Raw genomic sequence first — 23,269 nt, 5'->3', positions numbered from 1 at the left:
CACTTTGCCTACTTTCCACCAGTTTGTTAAGTGCCCGACCAGAGAAAACAAAACACTGGACTTATTATATGCCAATGCTAAGGATGCATATAGTTCCACAGCCCTTCCCCCCCTCGGCAGATCAGATCATAACCTTGACCTGCTTACACCACTATACAAGCGTATTGTCCAGTGCCAACCTGCAACAATGAGGACTGTGAGGAGATGGTCTCAGGAGGCTATGAAGGATCTATGTGGTGCTTCGGAGGCTACCGACTGGGATGTGCTGTGCAAGCCACACGGGGACGACATAGACAACATGGTGGACCGTGTCACTGGCTACATTAACTTTCGCATTGACAACACCATCCCCACCAAAGACGTACACTGCTTTCCCAATAACAAACCCTGGATCACCAGCGACCTGAAGGCTCTTCTGAATGACAGGAAGAGAGCCTTTAGGAGGGGGGGGACAAGGAAGAGGTCAAGCATCTACAGAGGGAACTAAAGCAGAAGTTAAGAGAGAGCAAGGATGCATACAGGAGGAAGGTAGAGGACAAGCTGCAAAGGAATAGGGTGAGGGACATATAGAGCAGCATGAGAGAGATCACTGGCTTCAAACAGGCTGGGGGTGTAAGAGAGGGAAACCTGGAGATGGCCAACGAGCTGAACCAGTTCTTTAACAGCTTTGATTCAGGGCCCTCTGTGGCTCACCACCCATCCCCTCACAGCCACACGCTCCCTAAGCCCTCGCTGCTGCGACTGCCCAACTCCTCCTCCATCCCCCTACAATCAAGCCAACTACAGCTACAACCCCCAACCGCTACTCACCCCCCTATCCCCCACAGTTGCCACTCTCCAACTCCTCCGCCATTAACACCTGCGGCACTGACAGCGCTATGAGCACCATTCCAGGCCAGGCTGACCGTCACGGCCGACCAGGTGAAGAGGGAGCTGAAGAGGCTGCACCAGGGTAAGGCCTCAGGACCAGATAACGTCTTTCCCAGAGTTCTGAGGGCTTGTGCTGATCAGCTGAGCTGAGTGCTCCAGCGACTGTTCAACCTGAGCCTGAGCTTGGAGAGAGTCCCTGTGCTCTGGAAGACATCATGCCTGGTCCTGGTACCAAAGAAAGGGTGCCCCTCTGTCCTCAATGACTACAGACCAGTTTCGCTGACTTCTCATGTCATGAAGACACTGGAGAGGGTGGTCTTGTCCCACCTGAGACCCCTGGTCAGTTCATCACTGGACACCCTACAGTTCGCCTACCAGCCCAATGTTGGTGTGGAGAAGGACTGCTGCAAAGGACCTACTCACACCTGGACAAGGCTGGCAGCACAGTAAGGATTATGTTTTTCGACTTCTCCAGTGCCTTCACTACTATCCAGCCCTTACTGCTAAGGAGGAAGCTGGAGGAGAAGCAAGTCGGTGCCTCCATGATCTCATGAATCACTGACTATCTGACGGGTAGACCACAGTCTGTCAGACTTCAGAAATGTGTGTCTGAACAGGTAGTAAGTAACACGGGGGCTCCTCAGGGGACAGTTCTTTCGCTGTTCCTCTTCACCCTCTATACTTCGGACTTAAAACACAACTCAAAGTTGTGCTCAGAAGTTCTCAGACGACTCTGCAATTGTGGGATGTATCAAGGGTGGGTGGGAGGAAGAGTACAGAGGACTGGTCAGCAGCTTTGTGGAGTGGTGGGGGGCGAACCACCTGCAATTGAATGTAGCAAAGACGAAGGAGCTGGTGATAGATTTCAGGAAGAAAAGAGTTCAACCTACTCCTGTCTACATCCTTGGGAGTGGCGTGGAGATAGTGGACTCATACAAGTACCTGGAAGTGCACATCTACGATAGATTGGAATGGTCTAAGAACATCGAGGCCATCTACAAGAAGGGTCAGAGCCGACTTTACTTCTTGAGGAGGCTCAGGTCATTTAATGTGTGTAGTAAGATGCTACATATGTTCTATCAGTCGGTGGTGGCGAGCGCCATTTTCTATGCGGTGGTATGCTGGGGCTCTGGGATTAGAGCAGGGGATTCTAACAGGCTGACCAAGCTCATCAGAAGAGCAAGCTCAGTAATTGGGTCTGGCATGGACCACCTGGAGGTACTGGCTGAGAGGAGAATGGTGTCCAAACTAGAGGCCATCATGGACAATGTCAATGTCTATGACATGCTTGTGGAAATGAAGAGCACGTTCAGCAATAAGCTGATCCATCCATGGTGGGACAGGGAGCGCGACAGGAGGTCATTCTTGCCTTCTGCCATAAGACTGTACAATGCATCCACTTTGTGTCTGGGCAGGGGCAACATTGACAGTGACCTGTTTTTGGACTGAACAGCAAACTGCTACATCTGTTTTTTTACAACTGTTTTTGTGCAATACATGCCAGGGACTTGTGCAATACATTTATCTTTATATTTATATTGTGCAATACAACTTTTTGTGTACTGTTCTAGTTTGTCTTTGAATGTTCTGGACTGTGAGTAACTCTTCTTAGTGCACTTCTCACTGTACTGATTGTATTGTATGTACTGTATGTATTGTATCATTTGTTACACTGTGCTGTGTTGACTGTGTTAAGCTGCTGTTTCACTGCAATTTCCCTCACGGGATCAATAAAGTATCTAACCATCTTTGCATTTCCTGCACAATGAAAATGAAGGCAAACTACTCTCTGTTAACAATAGTTTTGAACAACTGTGTACAGTAGACAGATGAACAGTTAAACTCATGGTCTTTGTCTCTGCATAATTTACCTGAATTATCTGCGAGGCGGAATCTTCCACAACAAAGGTATCTTCTCCATTGTTTCTGAACATTTTCTTTCAAAGCACAGTGGAAAATAAATATAAACAAACCTGCAGTAAAAAATAAATGGCATTATGTAGGAAAGCATTATTAAGTAATTGCAAACATAAAGCGTGACACACTTGGCATTAAAACCACATATATGAAAATACTTTTTGGCATAAATATAGGAATTGAATATCACTTTTGAAGGTATCATAAAATGTACTGTTACACTTTAAAACCACACTTTAAACAGCTTATATTGATACTGTCAATGCTTCAGTCCATTTTTCTTTTCTGACTTTTCTAATAGAGAAAAGTTACATAGAACATAATTAATATGTTAGATCATACTGTAATATGTACTGGTATACAAATAAGCACAAAACTCAAGTCATTTTCTAAGCAGAGATGTTAAATAAAATCACATTAATTGTGAGCATCAATACAGATCAAAGACTAATGAGACATTCTCAGTATGAAAAACACAACATTGTAAAAAAAAATGAATATGATCTCCCTGAACAGTAGTATAATTGACAGATATATACGATCACCCTTTCAAGAAAACTGCTCCACCATTTTCCCCATGCAGCTACAGCTTGCTTTCAACTAAGGGTCAACCAGTTCCAGCTGCTTAAAGCATGGGCAAGCTGGCCCTACAGATGTTCTGTTGGACTCAGGTAAAGAGAAAAACATGTTCTTGAAGTTGTGTCACAGTGCATGAATTACCCTGTGGCGTAACATTGACCAGGTGGAAAATCGATAGATCTGGACAGGCTTGCAAGGACAGAAAAATAAATATTTGTTCAAAGCCTTTGTTAACCGAGGTTACAGTGCGGCAAAATTTCCCTCAATCTGCAATCTGGTCTTGATTAAAAGGTATTCTTCCCCCACATCATCATACTGCTACTACCCCACTGGAGGACCTGAATCACACAACAGCTGCCTGCACACATCGCCTTCCAGCAATTCTGTCAATGGCAATTGGCTTTCACTGGAGATGAAAACATTCCACCATTATCTCTGCCACCTCCGATCTATAGCCCACAGAACACAGCGATTTCTCTCAGGAGTCAACATGTTAACCTGAACATAATGCAGTTAATTGTCGTGCTGATGGCGAGATGCAGTCAATTTGCTGATGTGTGTGTTTTATTTCAACCTAAAGTGTCTGCTGCTGTGATAGCCATTACAGTCTGCAAACAATTACACAGATGGATCTTAAGGACATGAGTAGTGACTCTCCTTCTTGCAGGATGTGGTCTCAGAGAGTAGTTTATCGTTTATTGACTGTGGCCTGTTGATTGTTGACTGTTGAAACAGAACATTTCAGACTATTGCTAACTTTTCTCACAGACAGATGTCCTTCAACCATACTAAAAGTAACCAGGTTATCTTCCTTACTAAAGAAGGATGTGACAGGCACATCTTTAACTATTTTCACGTAAATTAAAATCCATGCTTTTGCTTGGCCATTTGTTTGGATTCCTAACTCTTAATTATTCACAGTTTGGTAATTTTAATTCAAATTCCAAACACTGAGCACTTGCTGTTTGTTATGCAATTGTGACCTGAATTTGTGATTTTCTAACTATTCAGACAATGAAGAAACATTTGTTTACTTCAGTGTAAATGCCACTAAGTGCCCAATGTCCTAACGTAAAACTTAAACCATTGCATTTTCATTGTGCAAGAGTATATTTTAACATACTATTTAAACAGCAATTGTATTGACTGTCTGTATCACTGAAAATAACAAATAAACTGAACCAAAGTGAAGCACAATTAATTTCTGTAGGCAGGGGAGACATCTGCTGGAATAAAGCAGTGCAGGTTCATTCAGTAGAAGCTACAATTTACATTATTGTTTCAAATAAAAATTATATATATGATATATTACTTTATTTCTAAAATTGTGTTTTCTATGGATATGTGTTTATTTTTAAGTTTGCTGTAGATGGAGGCACCGTTGTTTGTCCCACAAGGTATCCCAACCAAAACATTTTAACTTTGTAAACAGCCCTGAATCTCCAGCAGCCCATATGCTGTAGGCATTCAGGTTCTACTAATCTAAACAACAATAATAATCCAATTAAACCGTTACACTCTCTCTTAATCAAAATACCATACTGCCTGCAAGGTAAATAATGGGAGATGGATACAAAAATTGTGTGCTAAAAATATGATTAATTAGCAGACAAATTCTTATCTACTAATTAAGAATTGAGTGTTCATGATACAGTATGTTTAATAAATTAAATGTCTGGCTCCACACCATCAATGTCTAGCAATAATAACATAGTTACAAAAAGCAATTGTCAGTGGTCATGCCAACATATTCTTCTTCATGGACAAAGACATTTTTCGATATAGTATATTTGGTTTCCTATATGTATTTACAAGCCATGACCTCAGGTGCTATCTCTAGGGAAGCTATTAGAGCTTCATATTTTGTATTACATTCTAAGGAGAAAATGTGCATCGGTTTAAACAGCATTTATAGAAACTCTTGATTGGTTTATACGCTTTATAAGGTACTACGATGCAGTTTTGCCTTTGACCTTTTAAGGAGTAAATTATTGAGTTTTAAGCTACAGTAATTTTCCATTTGACCAGAAGGATGGATCAAAAAGTCATGTATGAATGAATCAACCATATATATTACCTGCATTTAGCTGCACACTGTATTGCCTATAGACTACTATTCATTTGTGGTTGCTCATGTGCCTACAACTATCTATTTTACACTATAATTAAGTATAACAGTAACATATTGTATACAATGATACTGTATTGTATGTGTTTTAAGAAAACGTCTGCTTGGCTCATAGCAGACATGATTTGTTAAGGAGTAACGTGTAGGCTTCCAGTGTTCTAATCTACTAGATGAGTTACTCAGAGCATGGCTACTCCATTTGCAGCCATTCTAATTACTACTTCAATCTGGCCTATGATCAATTAAATAAATAGAGAGCTGGTATCAGCAAAACTGCGTAGTGGAATGGATTGCAGGGGCCAGAAATTGAACAGCTTCTTGTAGTGTTCCTTGTATGATCTATGTTACTGGGATGTACAGTATGGTGATGTTCAAGATGTCTTTATAGTTTTTTGAAAGTGTCATAAACTTATGGTACCACTGAAATTTAATTTGATTGCGCATCTTCTAAAATATCTTCTTAAAAGTACCAAATTTCACTGCAGGAAATGTTCATGCATTGTCTGTGTTACATCCATATTTGCATTCAAATGCATTTGCAAAGGCTGTTTTAAATAGTATTGAGATTGTACGCATCGCTACTTAAGGACTAAGCTGTTATTCACAGCTCTGCTATTTACTGTCCATTGAACTCAATTAATCTAATGTATTCATAACGTATTCATAGCCTCCTCCATCAAAACTGTCACCTTGAAAAGCATCCCGAATGGGTGAATTTAATGTAGTTAAATGTATTGAAATTGACAGAGGAGTGATTAACAAGGCTCAATTGACTGGGGGTCAATGCAGTAGTAATAATCTTTTCAGCTTATGTCTAGTTATGTATTTCTGCAAAACAGTGGATGGTGAATCAGACGTTTTCTGAACTGCATGTAAATCTATTCACTCCTGAACTATACTGCTTCACCAACTGATAAAAAGTGATAACGACACATATTGTAGGTTAATTTTCTTACTTCATCACTATGAGTTTGAGAAGAAGATATTTTTACTATAATAGTTAAGGAATTTAGCAAATATCTGTGATATTTTTTTCACGGGGCAAAATCACTCAAGTGATTTGTGTGAAAGTAATTTTAAATAACAGGTCACACCTTTGATGATCAAGGATTTTTGTCTTTGGAATGAAAGCATTGTACAGTATACACTGTGTATTGTGCAACAGTTACTTAGTAATTTACTAAGATGTTTTTTGTTACAGAGATGCTTTTCAGAACTGAAGATTTGCCTTTAATAGTACCATTTAAATGTCGGTCTTTTTATCTTGATAAAAAATGTAATAGCAGAAGGAAAAGAATGATTCCTTTTCAGCGCATTCTCATTTCGAAGTTACCAAATTAAGTTGAAAAAAATTCAAAGGAGAATTTTTGACTGACCTTGAAGAGAGTTGAAAATAGAGAAGAGGTACATGAAGGCAAGGTTAACAGGTCCCCAGGCAAAGAAAGCAAAGCCCCAGGTCATCCCCAACAGGAAGGTCAAACTGACGACACTCCGCAAGTTGCGCAAAACCTCTTCCCTTAAGGTGCGGTTGCTTCTCTTCCCATTCCTTCCGCAAATCTGCATCATCACCACGATGAACATGGCCATGTTCATTAGGAACACAATCCCAAAATAACCCGCACAGGTGACATAGAAGACCACTTGATTGTTCACCCAGCAGCTGAAATAAAATAGGTTTTGGCTCCATTTAATAGAAAACATCAAGCATCGTTTAAATGGAAAGTTGAAACTGAGAGATATACAGTATGATACAGGATATTAATACTTTTACTCTCTGTATTGTTATTCATACAGTATATATTAAAACATTTTGATATAAATGTTTTACAAATTAAATACAAACTACAAAATGGATTATGATACTGACTGCCCTGTTAGGTATCAGCATGCAAAATGTACAGAGATATATCATGACATTCTATTTTTTCTGTTCAGTTCACTAAAGTATTTTATATGAGACTTACAATTCAGAAGAGCTTTGTCCATTTTCATCTTTTCCATAATATTGCTTTCCATAGGAATTTCTATCAATTGCTATTACAATGCCAACTATGACCGCAGGAAGGCCTGAAAAGTAATAATGCTTTCTTTTATAAAAAATAAACACATCAGTCAGAACTCTATTCACCATTTTCCATCCACTTTCTAACCTTTTCTTCCAATTGCAGGGCACTTTTCCCAGAAGCGAAGGGACCAGAGCACCCGGAGGAAACACATGCATAACACAAACTCCAAGCAGATTGTACCGCAGGTACTGAAACCCAGCACTGCAAGGCAGCAATGCTAATCACTGTGCCACCTCAACACCATATTCATCATTTTGCTATATATTTATGTATATATTTTAATAATATATGTAAACACATTCATAAAGGTTAACCAAATGATATTTCACATAGCATACTGTGAATGAAGGCTTAAAAATTGTTGACAAAGCCAAAATTCTTTTTTAATATGTGAAAAACATATTAAAGAAAAAACCTTCTATTTCTCCCACCTTTGTTTTGGTAAGATTTAAACAGTGACCAAGCTTATCTATTATTAAAGAAAAAAAATCAAGACCTTGCCATGTACTCCATGATCCCTGTTTATCCCAAAGGTAAAAACCCTTTTTTCTCTAAACTTACCCCATCCAACAATGCAGAACTTCAGAATGTACCTCCTGATGTAAGTGTTGAACACTTTAACCAAGGCGATGTACATATGAATGGATTCTAGACCCATCCAGGTGAAGGAGGTCAGGAGAAAATAATGCAGGAACACTGCAACAGCAATGCAGAGGCCTTTGACTTCAAAGGAGGTCAGCCAGCCATCCACCAGGAACACCATGTTAAGGAACAGCAGAGAAGTGCTGAGATTCATCAGGATTTTCGAAGGGTAATCCCGGCGTAATTTTCTAAGAGTAATTTTAAATATAGATTAGATAATTAAATTACAAAGGCAAAAAGTAAGACAGATATTAGCTTATTAACTTAATAATAAAGCATTTTTTTCATTTGTTTCTACTTAAAATGACATGCTTTCAACCACAGATGAATATTTTAGATATATTTCTCTATAAACAGTACTGACATATTATACTAACCTCCTTCAATAACAATGTAGTACTGTAGTTGTGCAGAATTCCCACCACACCTCTACCTCAGTGATTAAATATCAGCGTTCTGTTTAAGCATCTCTGTTAGGCCCTTAATGATGCAACAAAGCTCCTACACAATGCTACTAGTTTGTGCCATAAACATTAGGAAAAATGATGTGCTTTTACAGTCCATGACCATGCAGTAGTTGGTAAATTCTGAACTTCACTTAAAAACATGTAAGTAAGACAAAATACTAACTCAAAGGCTATGTAAGTAAGAAGTGTTGCAGCAGAGAAGATGGCAGAGATGCCACAGCCAATGTAGGTGATGAAGGTCAGGATCTTTGTGTTTTGTTGATCAATCTGATGAGCAGCTCCAGAAATGTCCTGTTAACAAGAAAATACAAAAACTTGCTTAAAATAACTCTTAACATCTTTTATAAAATAACTTGTTTTTTACATTTCTATTTTTCATCTTTAAAGATAGTGTTCTTCCTGTGTACTGTAGAATCATCTAAAACATAGTTAAAGCAGTATTCATTTAGCTGCAATCAAAAGACAGGAGCTATATCAGAGCCACTGCTAGTCTCCAAGTCAACAAACACTGTTTTCTGCACAGTTTGACCAGAGGGTAGCAGGCCTCTGATATGACGTTATTGAGCTACAGGAATATATAGTACACTTACATCTTATTCCTTATATAAAAAAAATTGAATATTACTACAGTACTTAATCTGAAAACAAATAAATAATTCCTTGCAATGTATAGTGCTTTATCCAGAAAGATCCCAAATTACTTCATATATTTAAGTCAACTTTATCACCCACCAAAGAGCAGCACCAACCTTGGTGATGCATGGCAGCCATCAGGACACAGCGGATGAGGTGGAGAAGTTAGAAACTGCTTAACCTGAACAGGGCTTATTCCATACTTGGTTTTGGGATCCTTAACCAAGTAATCAAGACCTTGGTTTAATGCCGTACAATGGCCCTGATCACCAAACTAGGGCATTGGATTGGAATTTCTAGTCCAGAACGAAAAGCGACACTTTCACACTGGTCTACCAACATTTCTTTTGACAGAAAGGTGGCTTACTTTAAAGGTCTCCAATCCTAGTACAGATCAAGTCTAGCCAAGGCTTCTTATCTTCAGAGATCTGGTGAGTTCAGTCTAGAATGTTGTAATAATGTGGTAAAGAAGCCATGTTAGGAGGCCATTTGGCTCATCTAGTTTGTTTGGCTGGTGGTATCTAATAGATCTGAGGATCCTATCCCGCCGTTTCCTCAAAGAAGTCAAGGAATCAGCTTCAACAACATGACTTGGTGACTTGGTCCAGCCTTCCAGAACCCTTTCTGCCCCCTCAGCCTGACTACATGGCAGATCAGGTGCAAAAGTAAGAAATTAATTCATCAATTTAATTGAGGAAGAAATCCAGGTAGGCAAAAGTGAGTAAAATTCAATGAGAATTTTCTAAGGACTCTTACTCTTTGTACCACGACCAGCAGTAACCTGATTCTCCTTAGTGATTTCCCATCCCAGTACTGACCATATACTGTATATTTTCTCAATTTCTGAGATCTGGTGTTAAGGTTTATGAGAGTTTGATATATTTAGATATTTCTAATTATTGGCATTGCTTTGGCTGTTGTAAAGATATACTGCAGTTCATTAGTGCAGTGTAGAAGTGTCAGTTACATCAGCACCTCCAGGCAGAGAGAAAGATGGTAAGACATAAACATAAGTCACTGATGTCTTAAACAGATTCACACCATTCAGTGCAATCTCTGGGTAGTGCAATATTAGCATCATCACAGCTCACAGTGAAAGTTCATTCTTTACAAATCTGAATCTTACCATTAAAACTCCAAAGTGTGTAAGATGATTGCACAGGCAGACGGTCATATTGCTGTTCGATTCAGGACTGACAGTACAGCCATCCCCACTCCACCCCCCACTCCCATCTGAAGAAAAGAATGACAAGTCGGCCACAGAGTTTTTAATATTTCATTCATTTGCATTTGGACTGTATTCCACAGTTTCATATCTGCCCAGTTTGTGCTAGCCTCGTTGTAACCTTCTTGTAGCCGCACAGTTATTCCTTGTACTAATACTGTGTATTATATTCTATATAATACTGTATATATTATAAATTGCCCGGTATAAATAGTATACAATATTAAATATAATATAACAGTAAACAGATAAATGGTAATAACCATAAGATATATTATTCTTTCATAGCTGTATCTTATTGTCTCACGTGTGCTATTAGCCTTTAACGGGTGTAAAGGATGTTGTAAGTTAAGTGCATAGATGGGGTTGATAGTTAACAGTTATAACACACTTTTTAAACACATTTAAACAATTGCTTAATATTTTCAGGCTTTTGAAAGGCTTTCTGAAATGATAAGTCCAAAATATTTGCAATATTTTCAGAATGTACACAAAGTCTTGAATAGCACTTACTTTTTAAAGAAAAATCCCAAAACACACACACAGGTTTTGGTTGTGGCTGAAAAAAAAAGTTTTAGTTTTGTAAGGAAACATGAAAAAAAAGTCTTATCACTGCTTATACTGTATATACAATATATATTCTGGAAGATGTATGTCCGCAACAGAATGTTGACAAAGGATAATCTTGTAAAGCTAACTAATTCTTCCAGAGGCTGTTTTTAAAGTTAATCTATTTTCTATAGATTATAGATAATCTATTTTCTATTTAACTACTACTACTACTAATAATGATAATATTAAGTGACACCTTTATCCTAAGTTACATTTGTACCCATTTACACAGTTGGATATTATCTTGTTCAAGGTAACAACAAGTATCCCACCTGGGATTCTGAATATAGACCCCTAACAACTGCTGCCTCTAACATTACTTAATATTTTCAATTACACTGATCTAATTTGGCTGGCTATAAAAAATGATAAGATACATTTAAAGTTAAGAATTATGAAATGGCAGCATTTCCAATCTACTAATCACTAAGCAATTCCAGTTCATTTTTCCCAGGCAGAAAAAATCAATATAAAGTAATGCACAGTACAGCCTCTGATTGTGGAAAAGATTTCTTTATTTTAAGTACCTGGTAGTGTATGTGCTGGATCTGAATCCTGACAGGGTCTTGCAGATTACTTATTGATACATTCCCAACACTGCTTGCCACCACAAAACTGTTCAGGGAATTTCCATTAGTTTTTTGTTCCTAAAAAATAGAAAGATGAGGAATATGAGACAATATGAAGACTGCTTAATGTCGTCATATTGTTTACTAGACTGGTGACTGTTTCATGTAGACTACTTTACTTATATATTTGTTAACACCTAATACCTGAATTAGGATCTGCAAATCCTTTTTTTGAAAGTATTTAGATTAATGCACAGACTAACAGTAATAACTTAGTACAAAATGATTCTTACTGGTTATCATGTTTATTATAACAACTGAACCTCATATATATAATTCTTTATATATATTATTTGCCAAATTAATATTCTTTTATTAATTCTCAGTTTAATGTTAACAGCCTTTTTGTAATCCATTTATATGTTTTTATGTTCATCCTGATATTGTTGGTATCACTGATAGTATTCTGATATTCTGTATGTACTGTACAACACAGTTTTATTCAAAACAAGCAACCCTGTACATTTTTAATTTGCTAAGATGTATAATTTCTATTCATTAAATGCTGTTCTTTAAATAATGTGTCTACAACTAAAGCAATTTCTTCAATATAATACTACATAATCTATCGAATCCAGACTTATTTTTGTCTTCTTAAATCTTACTTATTTGTCTTTGTATAAAGCACAAGAACCCACCTGAAAAAGCCCAGTTTTACTAAAAAATGTGAAGTGTATCCTAGAAACAATGTCAATTTCCACATCACTTAGATTACTCAGCAGAGTTGAAGGCAATCTGATCTCAGCCAGTGGATTCTGTTGATCAGTCTCAAAATCCACCTTTAAAAATATATAACAATTATTATAAATGCATATAGAAGTTAGAAACTATCTAAAGCACAATTTAAGTAAAAACTTACTGTATCTAAGAACTGTGTTTTCTCATTATTTTGCTTCTTGCTAGTTTAACATGCTACAATGTGTGGTGAGTGTATTCTCCGTTTAATTCTTTGTTCACAAGCTGGTTATTTGGTCAGAATTAGATACTGATGATTGGCAGTGCCCATGCTAGGAAAACTGGCAATACACAATGTTGGAAGTTCTGTTAAATGAGGTATTGCCTGTAAGATGCATACACGAAATAAATGGTTCCTTTCCATAGTGGATATTAAGAAAACTAATAACACCTCATTTGGAAAACAGATGTCTTAAGGTTTCAGTTTCATTAACGTTGAAATCACCTGCTGTACTTCTTCTATTCAAGATATTTTACTTAAAGAAAAAGAATGTGCCATGTAACAATTCTGTTCAACCGTACCTGGATATCTGAAGCATTGTTGGCAGCTGTTGCACTAAATAATGTGCCATTAAACATGCTGTGATTCACTGCTGAAATGCCAAGAGCCAGGTTTTTAGATGTGATGCTCAGGGATGGTCCATCAAAAAGGATTTTCAGGGCCAATTCATCCACTGTTTTCAGTGCACTTTAAAATTAAAACAGAACCGACTTAGGTACATACTGTATACTCATGGGCCGTAAAAATGTATTAATAAAGTTAACTAGGAATGACAATGCCCAAGACCAAAGCGTGATGAACTTTTATGGAGCAGATATTGGCTTAACCCACTTGGCTGAGGGCCAACCTCCTGGCCATAGCACAAGAAGGCCAGGACCCCCACACAGGGTAACCAAGGAGTAGCTGCAGAGGTGGAGTTGGGGTGGAGGTAGGATGCAAAATTCATATGCAAGGGAGAGTAGGAAATCACAATGGTATTTATAGCATTTGGTGGAGGAAGGATGATGGGAGAGATTGCTAATTACTGACAGCTGAATACGATTGAGCGTGGTTGCTGTCATCCCTCCCGAACGTTCGTTATAAACTCCATTAAGATCTGCATGCTTAATCTTCAAACAAAAAAATGCAATATCATACATGTATGTAATCTAGAAAGTAGTGTCATCTTTATTTTCTAAAAAAACTAATAAATTTGAAATGATTCACTTCACATTTTTGTGCAATATTGCAGACAGCAATGCTGGGTTACAAATTTAAGACAATCTTATAATGTGCTAAAGAACTCATTATCAGTGCTTTGAGATGTTTTCATGGCAAGTTAAAAATCAGTCCATATTTGGGATCAGGCTTTCATTTAAAATCGGCATGTTAAAAGGAAAAAAGGGCTATTCTTATTGGTGAAGTGTAGCAAGAAAATCTAGCCATCCGAGGTATTTGCAATAATTCAATAACGGGATAACAGCAAATAGCAAGATTATGGTCTAACTTGTATACTCACAGTGGTGAAGAGGCTGCTAAGGCACTGTCAGAGCTCGTCATTACATTAGAAAACACTGTCACAACAGTGGAAGCCAGTGATGCATTGATCTTAGCCACATTAATAATCTCCTTCAGTTTTGTCACAATTTTTGTCACCTCTTCTTTTGTCAGCTCAAAGTTTGTTATGTCTACCAGCTGCGTGGCTACATCTGCAGCATTTTCTGTCATATAAAGGGATAGAAATAGTTAAAATTAGGATAAAAAAGACAAAAATATCAGTTTCGTTATCATCAATAGCATTGTGAAGAAAAGAAACTGATAATAAATCCTTGTAAAGTAAATAATCACAAAATGAAAATGAGGTTTCATACCAAGTGAGGAATGGGAAGTTTATGGTTTAAGTTTAAATTTACATAAAACCACAAATTCACCTGCATGGAGAGAATATACATGGGAACTTATGTTATAGAACCCCTCCATTTACAAGATAAATATGATAAATGTGGGAATATAAAATGTTGGAGGAATTGTGGGGAACATCTGGCAAATCACACAAATTGCATTTGTTTCGTCATGCAAAGTCATCAAATATATTGGAGAAGGAGTCTCAGGGAAATATCAGAAATCTTCAGTGTCAGATTAAAACTGGATTCTAGAAATTTGCCTCTGGGACAAACACCACATGAACTGCCAACAGAAGCAGAAAAAATATTTGTTTAGAATTATCAGAATTGCAGCCATGAAACAAATCCACAGAAACTGGATTAAGTTGAACAGGCCTAGCCTAATGTGGAATGTCTCTATGAATGAAATATACTGTATCTGATGGAGAAAATTAGAAATCGACAACACATATTTGTAAAAAGATGGTCAAAGTGGAAAAACATGTAAAGACACTCTCTCAGTGATGTGATAGTAAGAACGATGCAATAGACAAATAGAAACTGTATAAAAAGTAATTTAACAATAATTTGATTATTAATATCCCCCCTACTTTTGGGATTTTGTTTTTGTTAATGTGAAAAAAGGGATACTGTCACCATCAACATAACTATTAGCACTGAGAAACATCATCCTACATGTACAGTTTATATTTTGTTTTTCTGCTGATTATGAACTATTTTGCTGAGATAAATAGTCATCCTACACTGGAACAAAATTGAAAACAAATGTATATTTTTATAAATGTTCTCAGTAGAGCTTTGATGTCACTCTTTGTTTGGTTTAATAGTTTCCTCATAAGGTTTGCTTAAAATGTTCTCTATTCCAAGTTTTTTAATTGAAATGTTATTCTTGGTTCATATCCTAATTAAAATCAAATTTCAACAACAGGATTTTGTCTAGTTTAAGTAATATGTCCCTGTTTAATTTCCTTATTTTCAGTACTTGCATTAATAACAATGCCAATAGATTAATTAATAGTGATGTAGCAGTTTTTTTAAACCTTACCAGCAGACACTGCAATGCTGTCAATGTCACCTGTGCAATTACCAAGGTCAGGTGGGCCCCAAAAAGATGTGTAGTTCTGCAAATTTAACATGCTAACAGAAAAACAGTACAGTGTAAGAAAACACCAAACACTAATGTTGCCTTACATTATCTTTTATATAACATAAACCTTATCACAAAATATATCCTTCAAAATGCCCTTTACCATTTCCCACATGCTTTTAAAATACCAAGAATGTATTACCCATTGTAAAAACTCACTATGGTAACAGTCGGCTTGTAAACCATTACTCTTCAGAAACAGAAAAGGGCACAGTACAGATGACTCACCATGTTCTTGAAGCATTCTGAGCTTTATTTGGGAAGCAGGGTGAAAACTGAGTAACTATTGGTCTGCTCTCTGGCCATTTATAATGGAAGGGATTTTCTTCAGCATAACAGTTTTCTAGAATACACAAGCAAGATAGAAACATTATTCTTCTTGTCTTTAAAAGGCGTCACAGAATGTAATTTAAGATGCTTGTGTTTTTTAGTGTTTCAGAGATTTTGACTAAAACAAATAGAAAACACAAAAATGTTACTTACTAAAAGTTACCGATGTATACATAAACTCATAAAAATATATGAATTAGCAGAATTTGGTATGTTTAGGTCAACAAGAGTTCCCCATATATACAGTAGGTAAAATACATTTTATTCAATCTATACCTTACTAAATATAAATATTCTGCAGAAGTGTGGGCCAGGACAGAAAATTTTGTGATTATTCAAATTATTATACAAAGTAGATCAACATTTGCAATTAGAACCAAACTGTGTAGCACATTAATTTAAAGGTTTGAGCCATAGATTTACTCTTACCAACTGACTGGACAGCTACAGTTTCTAGCACCAGCCCACTGCCCATTGTAATGTTGTTTTGCACCAGTCGGCGCTGGATGGTTTCCTCTTGAAGAAGGATAACGCTGGTATATTTGTAAATGAGCAATGCTTGACATATGTATCTAGAAATGACAAAATATTCACTATAGATAAAACTTTTCTTTGTTACATAAATATAAATTCTAAGGGCTTTTGAATGCATAAAAAATCAAAAAGACTAATACACTCATCTCTCACTGTGCAGGCGACTGGTTCCCAAATTCCCATTAAAACATATTTAAAGGTCTCTGATTCATTCCAAGTGCTCATAGCTGGACATAAACCAGCTGCATTTACTGTAGGTACTTTTCAGATATATTTGAATAGTTTGGCACCATCAATAGCTAAGTATACATTATAAGAAGCAGAATTTACCAACAATTCTCTTTTTATGCAAGCGGTTACAGTGGGTATCAAAAGTATTCACCCTTCTTGGACTTTTCCACAATTTATTGTGTGAAATTACAATATGGAATCATAATAAAATTGTGATATTCTGCCATTTATTAACACAAAACACACTATAATGTCACAGTAAAAACAAAATCCTACCGATCATCCTCAATTGATTACAAATATAAAACAGAAAATAACTGATTAACTGAATTACAGTACTTTAGAAGTCCAGTGGGGGTAAAATCTTTTGTTAGATTATTAAGTATATGAAGTACACATAAGAATGTATTATGAAGCCATAATGGGGAGAACTAAAATTTCATCAAGATGTCTCACTAAACAAAAATGTATCATGATAGTTAATACATTTTGTACAGCTTGATACCTATAAAATAAAAAAAAAACATTTTAAAGTAAGACAGAACATCGATCTTTCTGGTCACACCAATAACATGCATTTATAGTGTGCATAATCAAAATAAAACATTTTGTCGTATAAAATTACAATTTTGTTTTTTTATGCTATACATTCAAATATTATTTTACACCATAAGTAGTATAACAACCTTACAATTTCTGTTAAGACACTGTTAAGACAACAGCTGAGAGGCATGAAAAATACAAATGGAAGAACAAGCTGCAGTCTGTGCTTGGATTAGCTGGGGAAAGGTATGTATATTCATTGTTTTAGCGAGTACTTGAAAGCAAAGTGCTCATTTTAAAAGTGTAGTTTAATTTATTTTTTAATGCAAATCAAATGAAAGGTAAGGGATATGTACTGGTTATGGGCAGTCACTCCTTCCTATAGCTCTGAAAGTGCCCCAGGTCTCCAGCCACTCAGTCTTCCACTTCTGATGGAAAAAAATGCCCTCCAGAATTAAATTGAAAGCACCTTATTTATTCTCGATCGAGACATGAGCCAGAATGAAGACCCTAGATTTTTCAAGGTGAAATGTTAGAGTTTTGAATCCCCCACATAACCAAGTCTTTGTTTGTACCCGACATACTTCGGCAGAGATACACACACATGGAAGAGTGAACTGAGTCATAGGAAATCTTATCTCTGGTGGTGGGTGAGTCATTTTCATTGAAATTAATGTGAAAATAATGACAAAGATTAAGCAAACAAAAAAAATCCTTCAGGACTAGAGTATTAAAGCAATCCCACGAAAGCAAATTAAAATCTTGAAGCAGAATGGTAGAAATAGAAACAACTTCAAAGAAATGTGACCATGTTAAAATCATAGCATACAAAAAAAATGGTATTGAGAGGTATTGTAGTTTTTTTTATCATTGTCTCATTTCAAACAAGTATTTGCATTTTAGGGTTTGATTTTCTGAGTCCTGAACATCTTCTCCGTATCCACTCACAAGGTCTTCCTCACTTCACATCCTGTTATGCTTGTGCAAGATATTATAATGCTGGAATTTAAATTTTGATACAATAAATACATAATTAATTTGTCTTAAAGATGTATCACCATGAAATTCTTGCGTATTTTTACAACATTTGGATTGTCATAAAAGTTGTTTGAGAAGATCTGTTAATGACCTTTACTTCCAAGGGGTAAATAATACATAATTAATTGGTCTTAAAGATGTATCACCACGAAATTCTTGCCTAATTTTACAACATTTGGATTGTCATAAAAGTTGTTTGAGAAGATCTGTTAATGACCTTTACTTCCAAGGGGTAAATATTGTGATGAGTGATCAGTACAGTAATTTTTACCTTTTGACAGTGCTCCGTGCAGATCTTGAGGATATGCTGCTGCTGACCTGAATGCTGGTAAACACAAAAATAAGGTAAGAGCTTAAGGCTCACTGTCCAATTAATATACACTTTGTAAACATACAAACTCAGTTTTGAATCTTTGCAACTAGTTTATTGTTAAATATATGGGATATTTAAGCTAAGAATATATGAGTGAATAAATCAAGAGTTTTCCTTGTATAAGTCAATACATGTGACTGTACTAAAACAACACTATAACACACTCAGATTTTTTATGTGTATACTCTACCTGATATTAGCCACATAAACAGAGTATGTCCAGTTTTGAAATGTGTGGTTGAGCTGGAAAAGTAAAGGCACACCGTAAATTAATACTGTAAACTATAAAATACATATTATTAATCATGGTTTAAAATAAAATTTAGTACAGATATATGAAATGTAATATTCCTACAGCATTGCTTGGATTTTATATGTACTGTACAGCAAGTCATTATGCAATCATGCAACTTTAAGACGTAAAAGCATGACTACAGCTTTCATGTTCTCACTATGCTATTAGCTAAAGAAAATCTTTAAAAAGAGAAGTGGTCTTTTTTAATAAAAGGCACTGAAGCCTATATTTTGCACAGAGAATAGTATGTAATACTGTTTTTCTATTTTGTTGACAAAATGCCAACATATAATTGGATTTTTTTTTACTTCAGCTAGCATATAATTGACCACTTTAGAAATGGTCACTTTAGAAATCTGACCATTGCTTTGCCAATATGGTACTGGGAGATATCAGTAACAATCTGTCATACTGTACAGTACATGCAGTCTGTATTGTATATCCAAAAGAAACAATTCCAAACAATTTTCAGCCTTTACTTAACACAACACACTGCTTTAAATTTTATTGCACTGAAGAACAATACAGCCATTATATTTCTAAATATAGCTCATAAAACGTCAAAGTCACTTTGACGTAGAATATGTCCTACCCAGGTTAGTACAGCTTGTTCCACTTCCAGTTCCGTAACATGAACCTGGTACTCATACACAACAAAAGAAATTCTGTAGAATATCCCTTCTGTTAAAAAAAGGAAATACAGGAAATTAACCAATGAGAAGAATGTGTCTGTGTTTGAGCAATCTGACACTGTGTCGCATAGCAGGAATGCAGGAGGGTAAAAAAACGCTCTCACATTCAGTATTGGAACATTATTCACAAAAATCTCAATGTAGTGTTCAATGCTGGTGTTCAAAAGATGCAGTATGCACAGCATTTTACCAAATGCATACTCTTTAAAAGCCATGTCATATTTGTAAATTATCTAGTATTTGTTTAGCAATTCATCATGTTTCTTGTATTTTATACTTGTATTAATACTAGGTAAAAAAGTAGACACATTTCTGAGATGTGCCTGTCTGTTGCAGTTAATATGTTAACTGGATGACTGGTTAACAAGGGGTGTACCACCCTCAAAATGAAAAGAAAAGCATGCAAAACAAACATTACATTCATTGTGTAATGAATGCAACTTGCTGCATGCAAAAATGCATTCGAAAGGAGCCAGACGCCTACTGTTATTATGATGCACAAAAATTAAATACATTTTGGAAATTAAAGATTCATTATTTTTAGTAATAAGGGTTTAAGTCTTAATTTAGAGTTTAATCAAAGAGGTATTTAACATGGCTACAATATTCAGCACTGTTACCATCAACTCATTTGTTAGACTAACCTTTAGTTTTGATGGTTTTCTGACAAAGCCTGCAGCCCTTAAAACAATAATGTATTCAAGGCATAGTCCACTGTACTACACCTTTAATTCCAAATATATAATAACTGTACTGTGCAAACAAAAATGTTAATAGATACAGTAAAATGTAACCAAAATAAATATCAGTTTTAATAAAGAACATAAATTACTAGTCCTCTGCTGCTATGCCACACAGTCACCACTAGATGACAACCCAGTACCATCCAAGGTTAGTTTATTTTGAATTACATCTCTACTGAAGTGCTAAGCAGAATCTTTTCACTCTTAGGAGACTTCAGTATTTTAAGTGATTTCAAATAAATTGACAGACTTTTCTTTAATTTCCCAAATAAGACCCCACTGTTTTGACTGAGATACTGTACAGTACATTGGCATGCAGTCTCCTGAGAGTTGGCATACAAGGAAACTAGAAATCAAGATTAGTAGCTGATTTTGCATTTTAAACAATCAATCATTTTCCAGTGCTCAAAAAATCTCAGGCTTTTGATTGTAGTCTGTTGTGATTAATTTCCCTCCCATCAATTTATATGGGCTCCACTCATTTAAGCACAGCAAATCACCTCACCGTTAGATATAAGAAAATCTACAGAATACTACAGAAAAAAACAAAGAAACAATAAACAACTACTGCATTTTATTATTGCTACTAAGAACTAATCCAAAACTACATATATATATAGTAGTGTTTTTTATAACATACGGTTGCTGGTTGAAAATCCACAAAGACATGAATTATCAAAATGATCTTTGCATAGGCACAGGGTGACTTCAGTGACACCCATTGTTGTTTGACTTCCAGTGGTATTTCCCAATTGCAGGTCAATGTTTTCTCCACTGATTCCACTTCCTAACATATTTAAAATATGAGGGTCCTTTGTTGAGCCAGACGGGTGGTCCTCTGTTGATGTTTTATTATATATGAGTTCGGCATAACTGGCAGGTGTCTGGACAACAAGTGATGCACTTGCCATAGGCAAATCCTGATCCAAAGAAGTAAGCACAAGTCCATCATCCCATTTCTCATCACTTTTGTCATCTTCAGCAGAAATCTCAAACTGCACATTTCCTGCCAACATTGAACCAGATAGGAGAAGATTCAGCTCAGATGAAGCCATTACATCTTTGGCCACAGGGGACTCACTTTCTACAGCTCCTGAAGATCTGGTAGACCACACTGGGCCAGATGCCAGCTGCATGTTCATTGACAGGATAGAAGATTCTTGCATAATGACTTCATTCAACACAGAGGTTTTGAAGATAGTGGCCATGTGCTGAGAAGCAGCAGTGGGTTCCACGGAGGTCATTTCCAGAAGATGGGTAGGATAAGAAAATGGATTTTGCTCTTTGAATTGAAACGGCTCACTCAGTTGTGAGAGATTCATGTAAGATTCAGAACTGACAGACTGGGACTCCTGTGAATACCAAGTCATATCAGAGTACAACTCAGGTAGTAATCCTTGAGTAGTAGTCTTTGAGTTCAAATTTGTTGGAGTGCTTTGAGAGTTTGTTTTAGTGGAACTGCTGATGTATGGATGTTGCAGAAGCTCATGGCTCAAGTGTGAAAATGCACTGCTAGATCCGAAAAAACTACTGCTAGGTGGAGGCTGCACACCACTATAGAAATAATCCTGTGATGCAATTGTTTTTGTCTTTGAAGCATTTTCTAATCCATTAACGTTATATGGAGTTCCCTGTAGACCATGGAAGGATGTAGATATCTCCCTCAGTGTAAGAGAGTAAATGGATTCTGAGTGGATCCTGTCTGTAAAATAAGCTGAAGAGGCACTTGACAAGTATACTTGAACCATGGAATAAATACTTTCATCCCCAATAATTCCTGTTGTTAAATTCATTGAAAAACTGTTTTCCAGTTCCTCAAATACATCTTCTGGAAGGATACTGGTTTCTGATAGAAAGGAGTCTGTGCTAAATGAGTACCGTGCTGTCCCTCCTTTCATTTTAGAAAATGCATTAAAAGGCAAAAACTGAAAATCTGTCAATTCATTTTTTATTGATTTGAGGGCCTTGGAAGGCAAATAAGTGACAGCACTGAAGTAAATATGAGCTTCAGATGACAACTCTTTAAGGGCAGAGTCTGTAGGATTATTACTGTTATAGCCTGTCAAGCTGCTGAAAAGGAGCTTTGTTGAACTGTTTATATTGGATTGTTCTGAAGATAAAAAGAAACTCATCTCAGAATCACTAATTGTTTCTGACATGATTGTTGTGTTATCTGGTTTCAGGTTTGAAGGGAATGAACTTTGATATATTGGGAGTCTTTGGTCCTCTGTATGGGAGTTTCCAGTGAATTCTAACTGATGTTTCAAGGATGGAAGAAGTAGGGAACTATAATCTGTATCATAAGAAGTGAAGCTTGTTTCCATAAAATCATGTATTAAAGAAGGGAAAACCTCTGACATATCTGACAAGAGCAGTATATTTGGCATAGATGGTTCTATTATTAATACTTCACTTTGAATCCCTGCTGATGCCTTTAAAATAGCTTCTGAATTTTTCAAGTGCTCTGTGAGAGTTTGAGAAGGCTGAATAGTTACTGAATTGCTAGGAAGAATTGCATCACTCTTAATATTGCCAAAGTAGGCAGTATCTTTCCTTAATGTAGAAATGTCATTTTTATATAGAGATGGAGATCTTGTTAACTCTTTTGAAAAGTTATCAAAACTACTACTTTCTTCATGGTGTTCCTTTCCAGAAACAGACATTACTGTTTCCTGGTAGATGGGTATAATGCCAGTGGACAACCCATGAGGCATGGAGCCTCCTGATGGGTTGAAACTTAATATCTGTGTCTGTGATTCAGCTCTTAAATCCTGAATGAAGTCTAGAGATATGGATGGCAGTGTAGCCTGGTTGGTTTGAAAGTTCATATTTGCTGTTGCCTGACTGATTGCGCTCAGTCTTTGTGAAGGCGTTTGCACACCTGTCCCTTCAAGCACCCCGTTGAAAAGATGGATTTCTACAAAGCGGCTTTGAGCAACCTGAAGCGAGCTCTCTG

At 36.5% G+C, this 23,269-nt stretch overlaps 1 protein-coding gene across 4 annotated transcripts in view; it reads right to left on the bottom strand.

Moving 5' to 3' along the window:
* The window catches only part of adgrg6 (adhesion G protein-coupled receptor G6), an 83,246-nt gene that overhangs the window by 8,159 nt on the left and 51,818 nt on the right, over window positions 1–23,269 (bottom strand). For all 4 annotated transcript variants that reach the window (XM_088934043.1, XM_088934067.1, XM_088934059.1 and 1 more), the window contains 17 exons: window positions 19,471–19,559; window positions 18,774–18,826; window positions 18,482–18,535; window positions 16,294–16,436; window positions 15,763–15,877; window positions 15,433–15,524; window positions 14,003–14,204; window positions 13,026–13,191; window positions 12,407–12,547; window positions 11,667–11,786; window positions 11,041–11,086; window positions 10,429–10,535; window positions 8,833–8,960; window positions 8,122–8,390; window positions 7,459–7,561; window positions 6,871–7,154; window positions 2,742–2,843 (listed from right to left, as the gene is read on the bottom strand). In XM_088934043.1, coding sequence (XP_088790169.1) covers window positions 2,742–2,843; window positions 6,871–7,154; window positions 7,459–7,561; window positions 8,122–8,390; window positions 8,833–8,960; window positions 10,429–10,535; window positions 11,041–11,086; window positions 11,667–11,786; window positions 12,407–12,547; window positions 13,026–13,191; window positions 14,003–14,204; window positions 15,433–15,524; window positions 15,763–15,877; window positions 16,294–16,436; window positions 18,482–18,535; window positions 18,774–18,826; window positions 19,471–19,559 — 2,214 coding nt within the window. The remainder of the gene's footprint in view (window positions 1–2,741; window positions 2,844–6,870; window positions 7,155–7,458; window positions 7,562–8,121; window positions 8,391–8,832; window positions 8,961–10,428; window positions 10,536–11,040; window positions 11,087–11,666; window positions 11,787–12,406; window positions 12,548–13,025; window positions 13,192–14,002; window positions 14,205–15,432; window positions 15,525–15,762; window positions 15,878–16,293; window positions 16,437–18,481; window positions 18,536–18,773; window positions 18,827–19,470; window positions 19,560–23,269) is intronic.

This window comes from Atractosteus spatula, chromosome 2 (assembly GCF_055471065.1).
Source record: "Atractosteus spatula isolate fAtrSpa1 chromosome 2, fAtrSpa1.hap1, whole genome shotgun sequence".
NCBI classification, from domain to species: domain Eukaryota; kingdom Metazoa; phylum Chordata; class Actinopteri; order Semionotiformes; family Lepisosteidae; genus Atractosteus; species Atractosteus spatula.
Note: the sequence above shows the minus strand (reverse complement) of the source record. Positions and strands in the feature narration are given on the sequence as shown.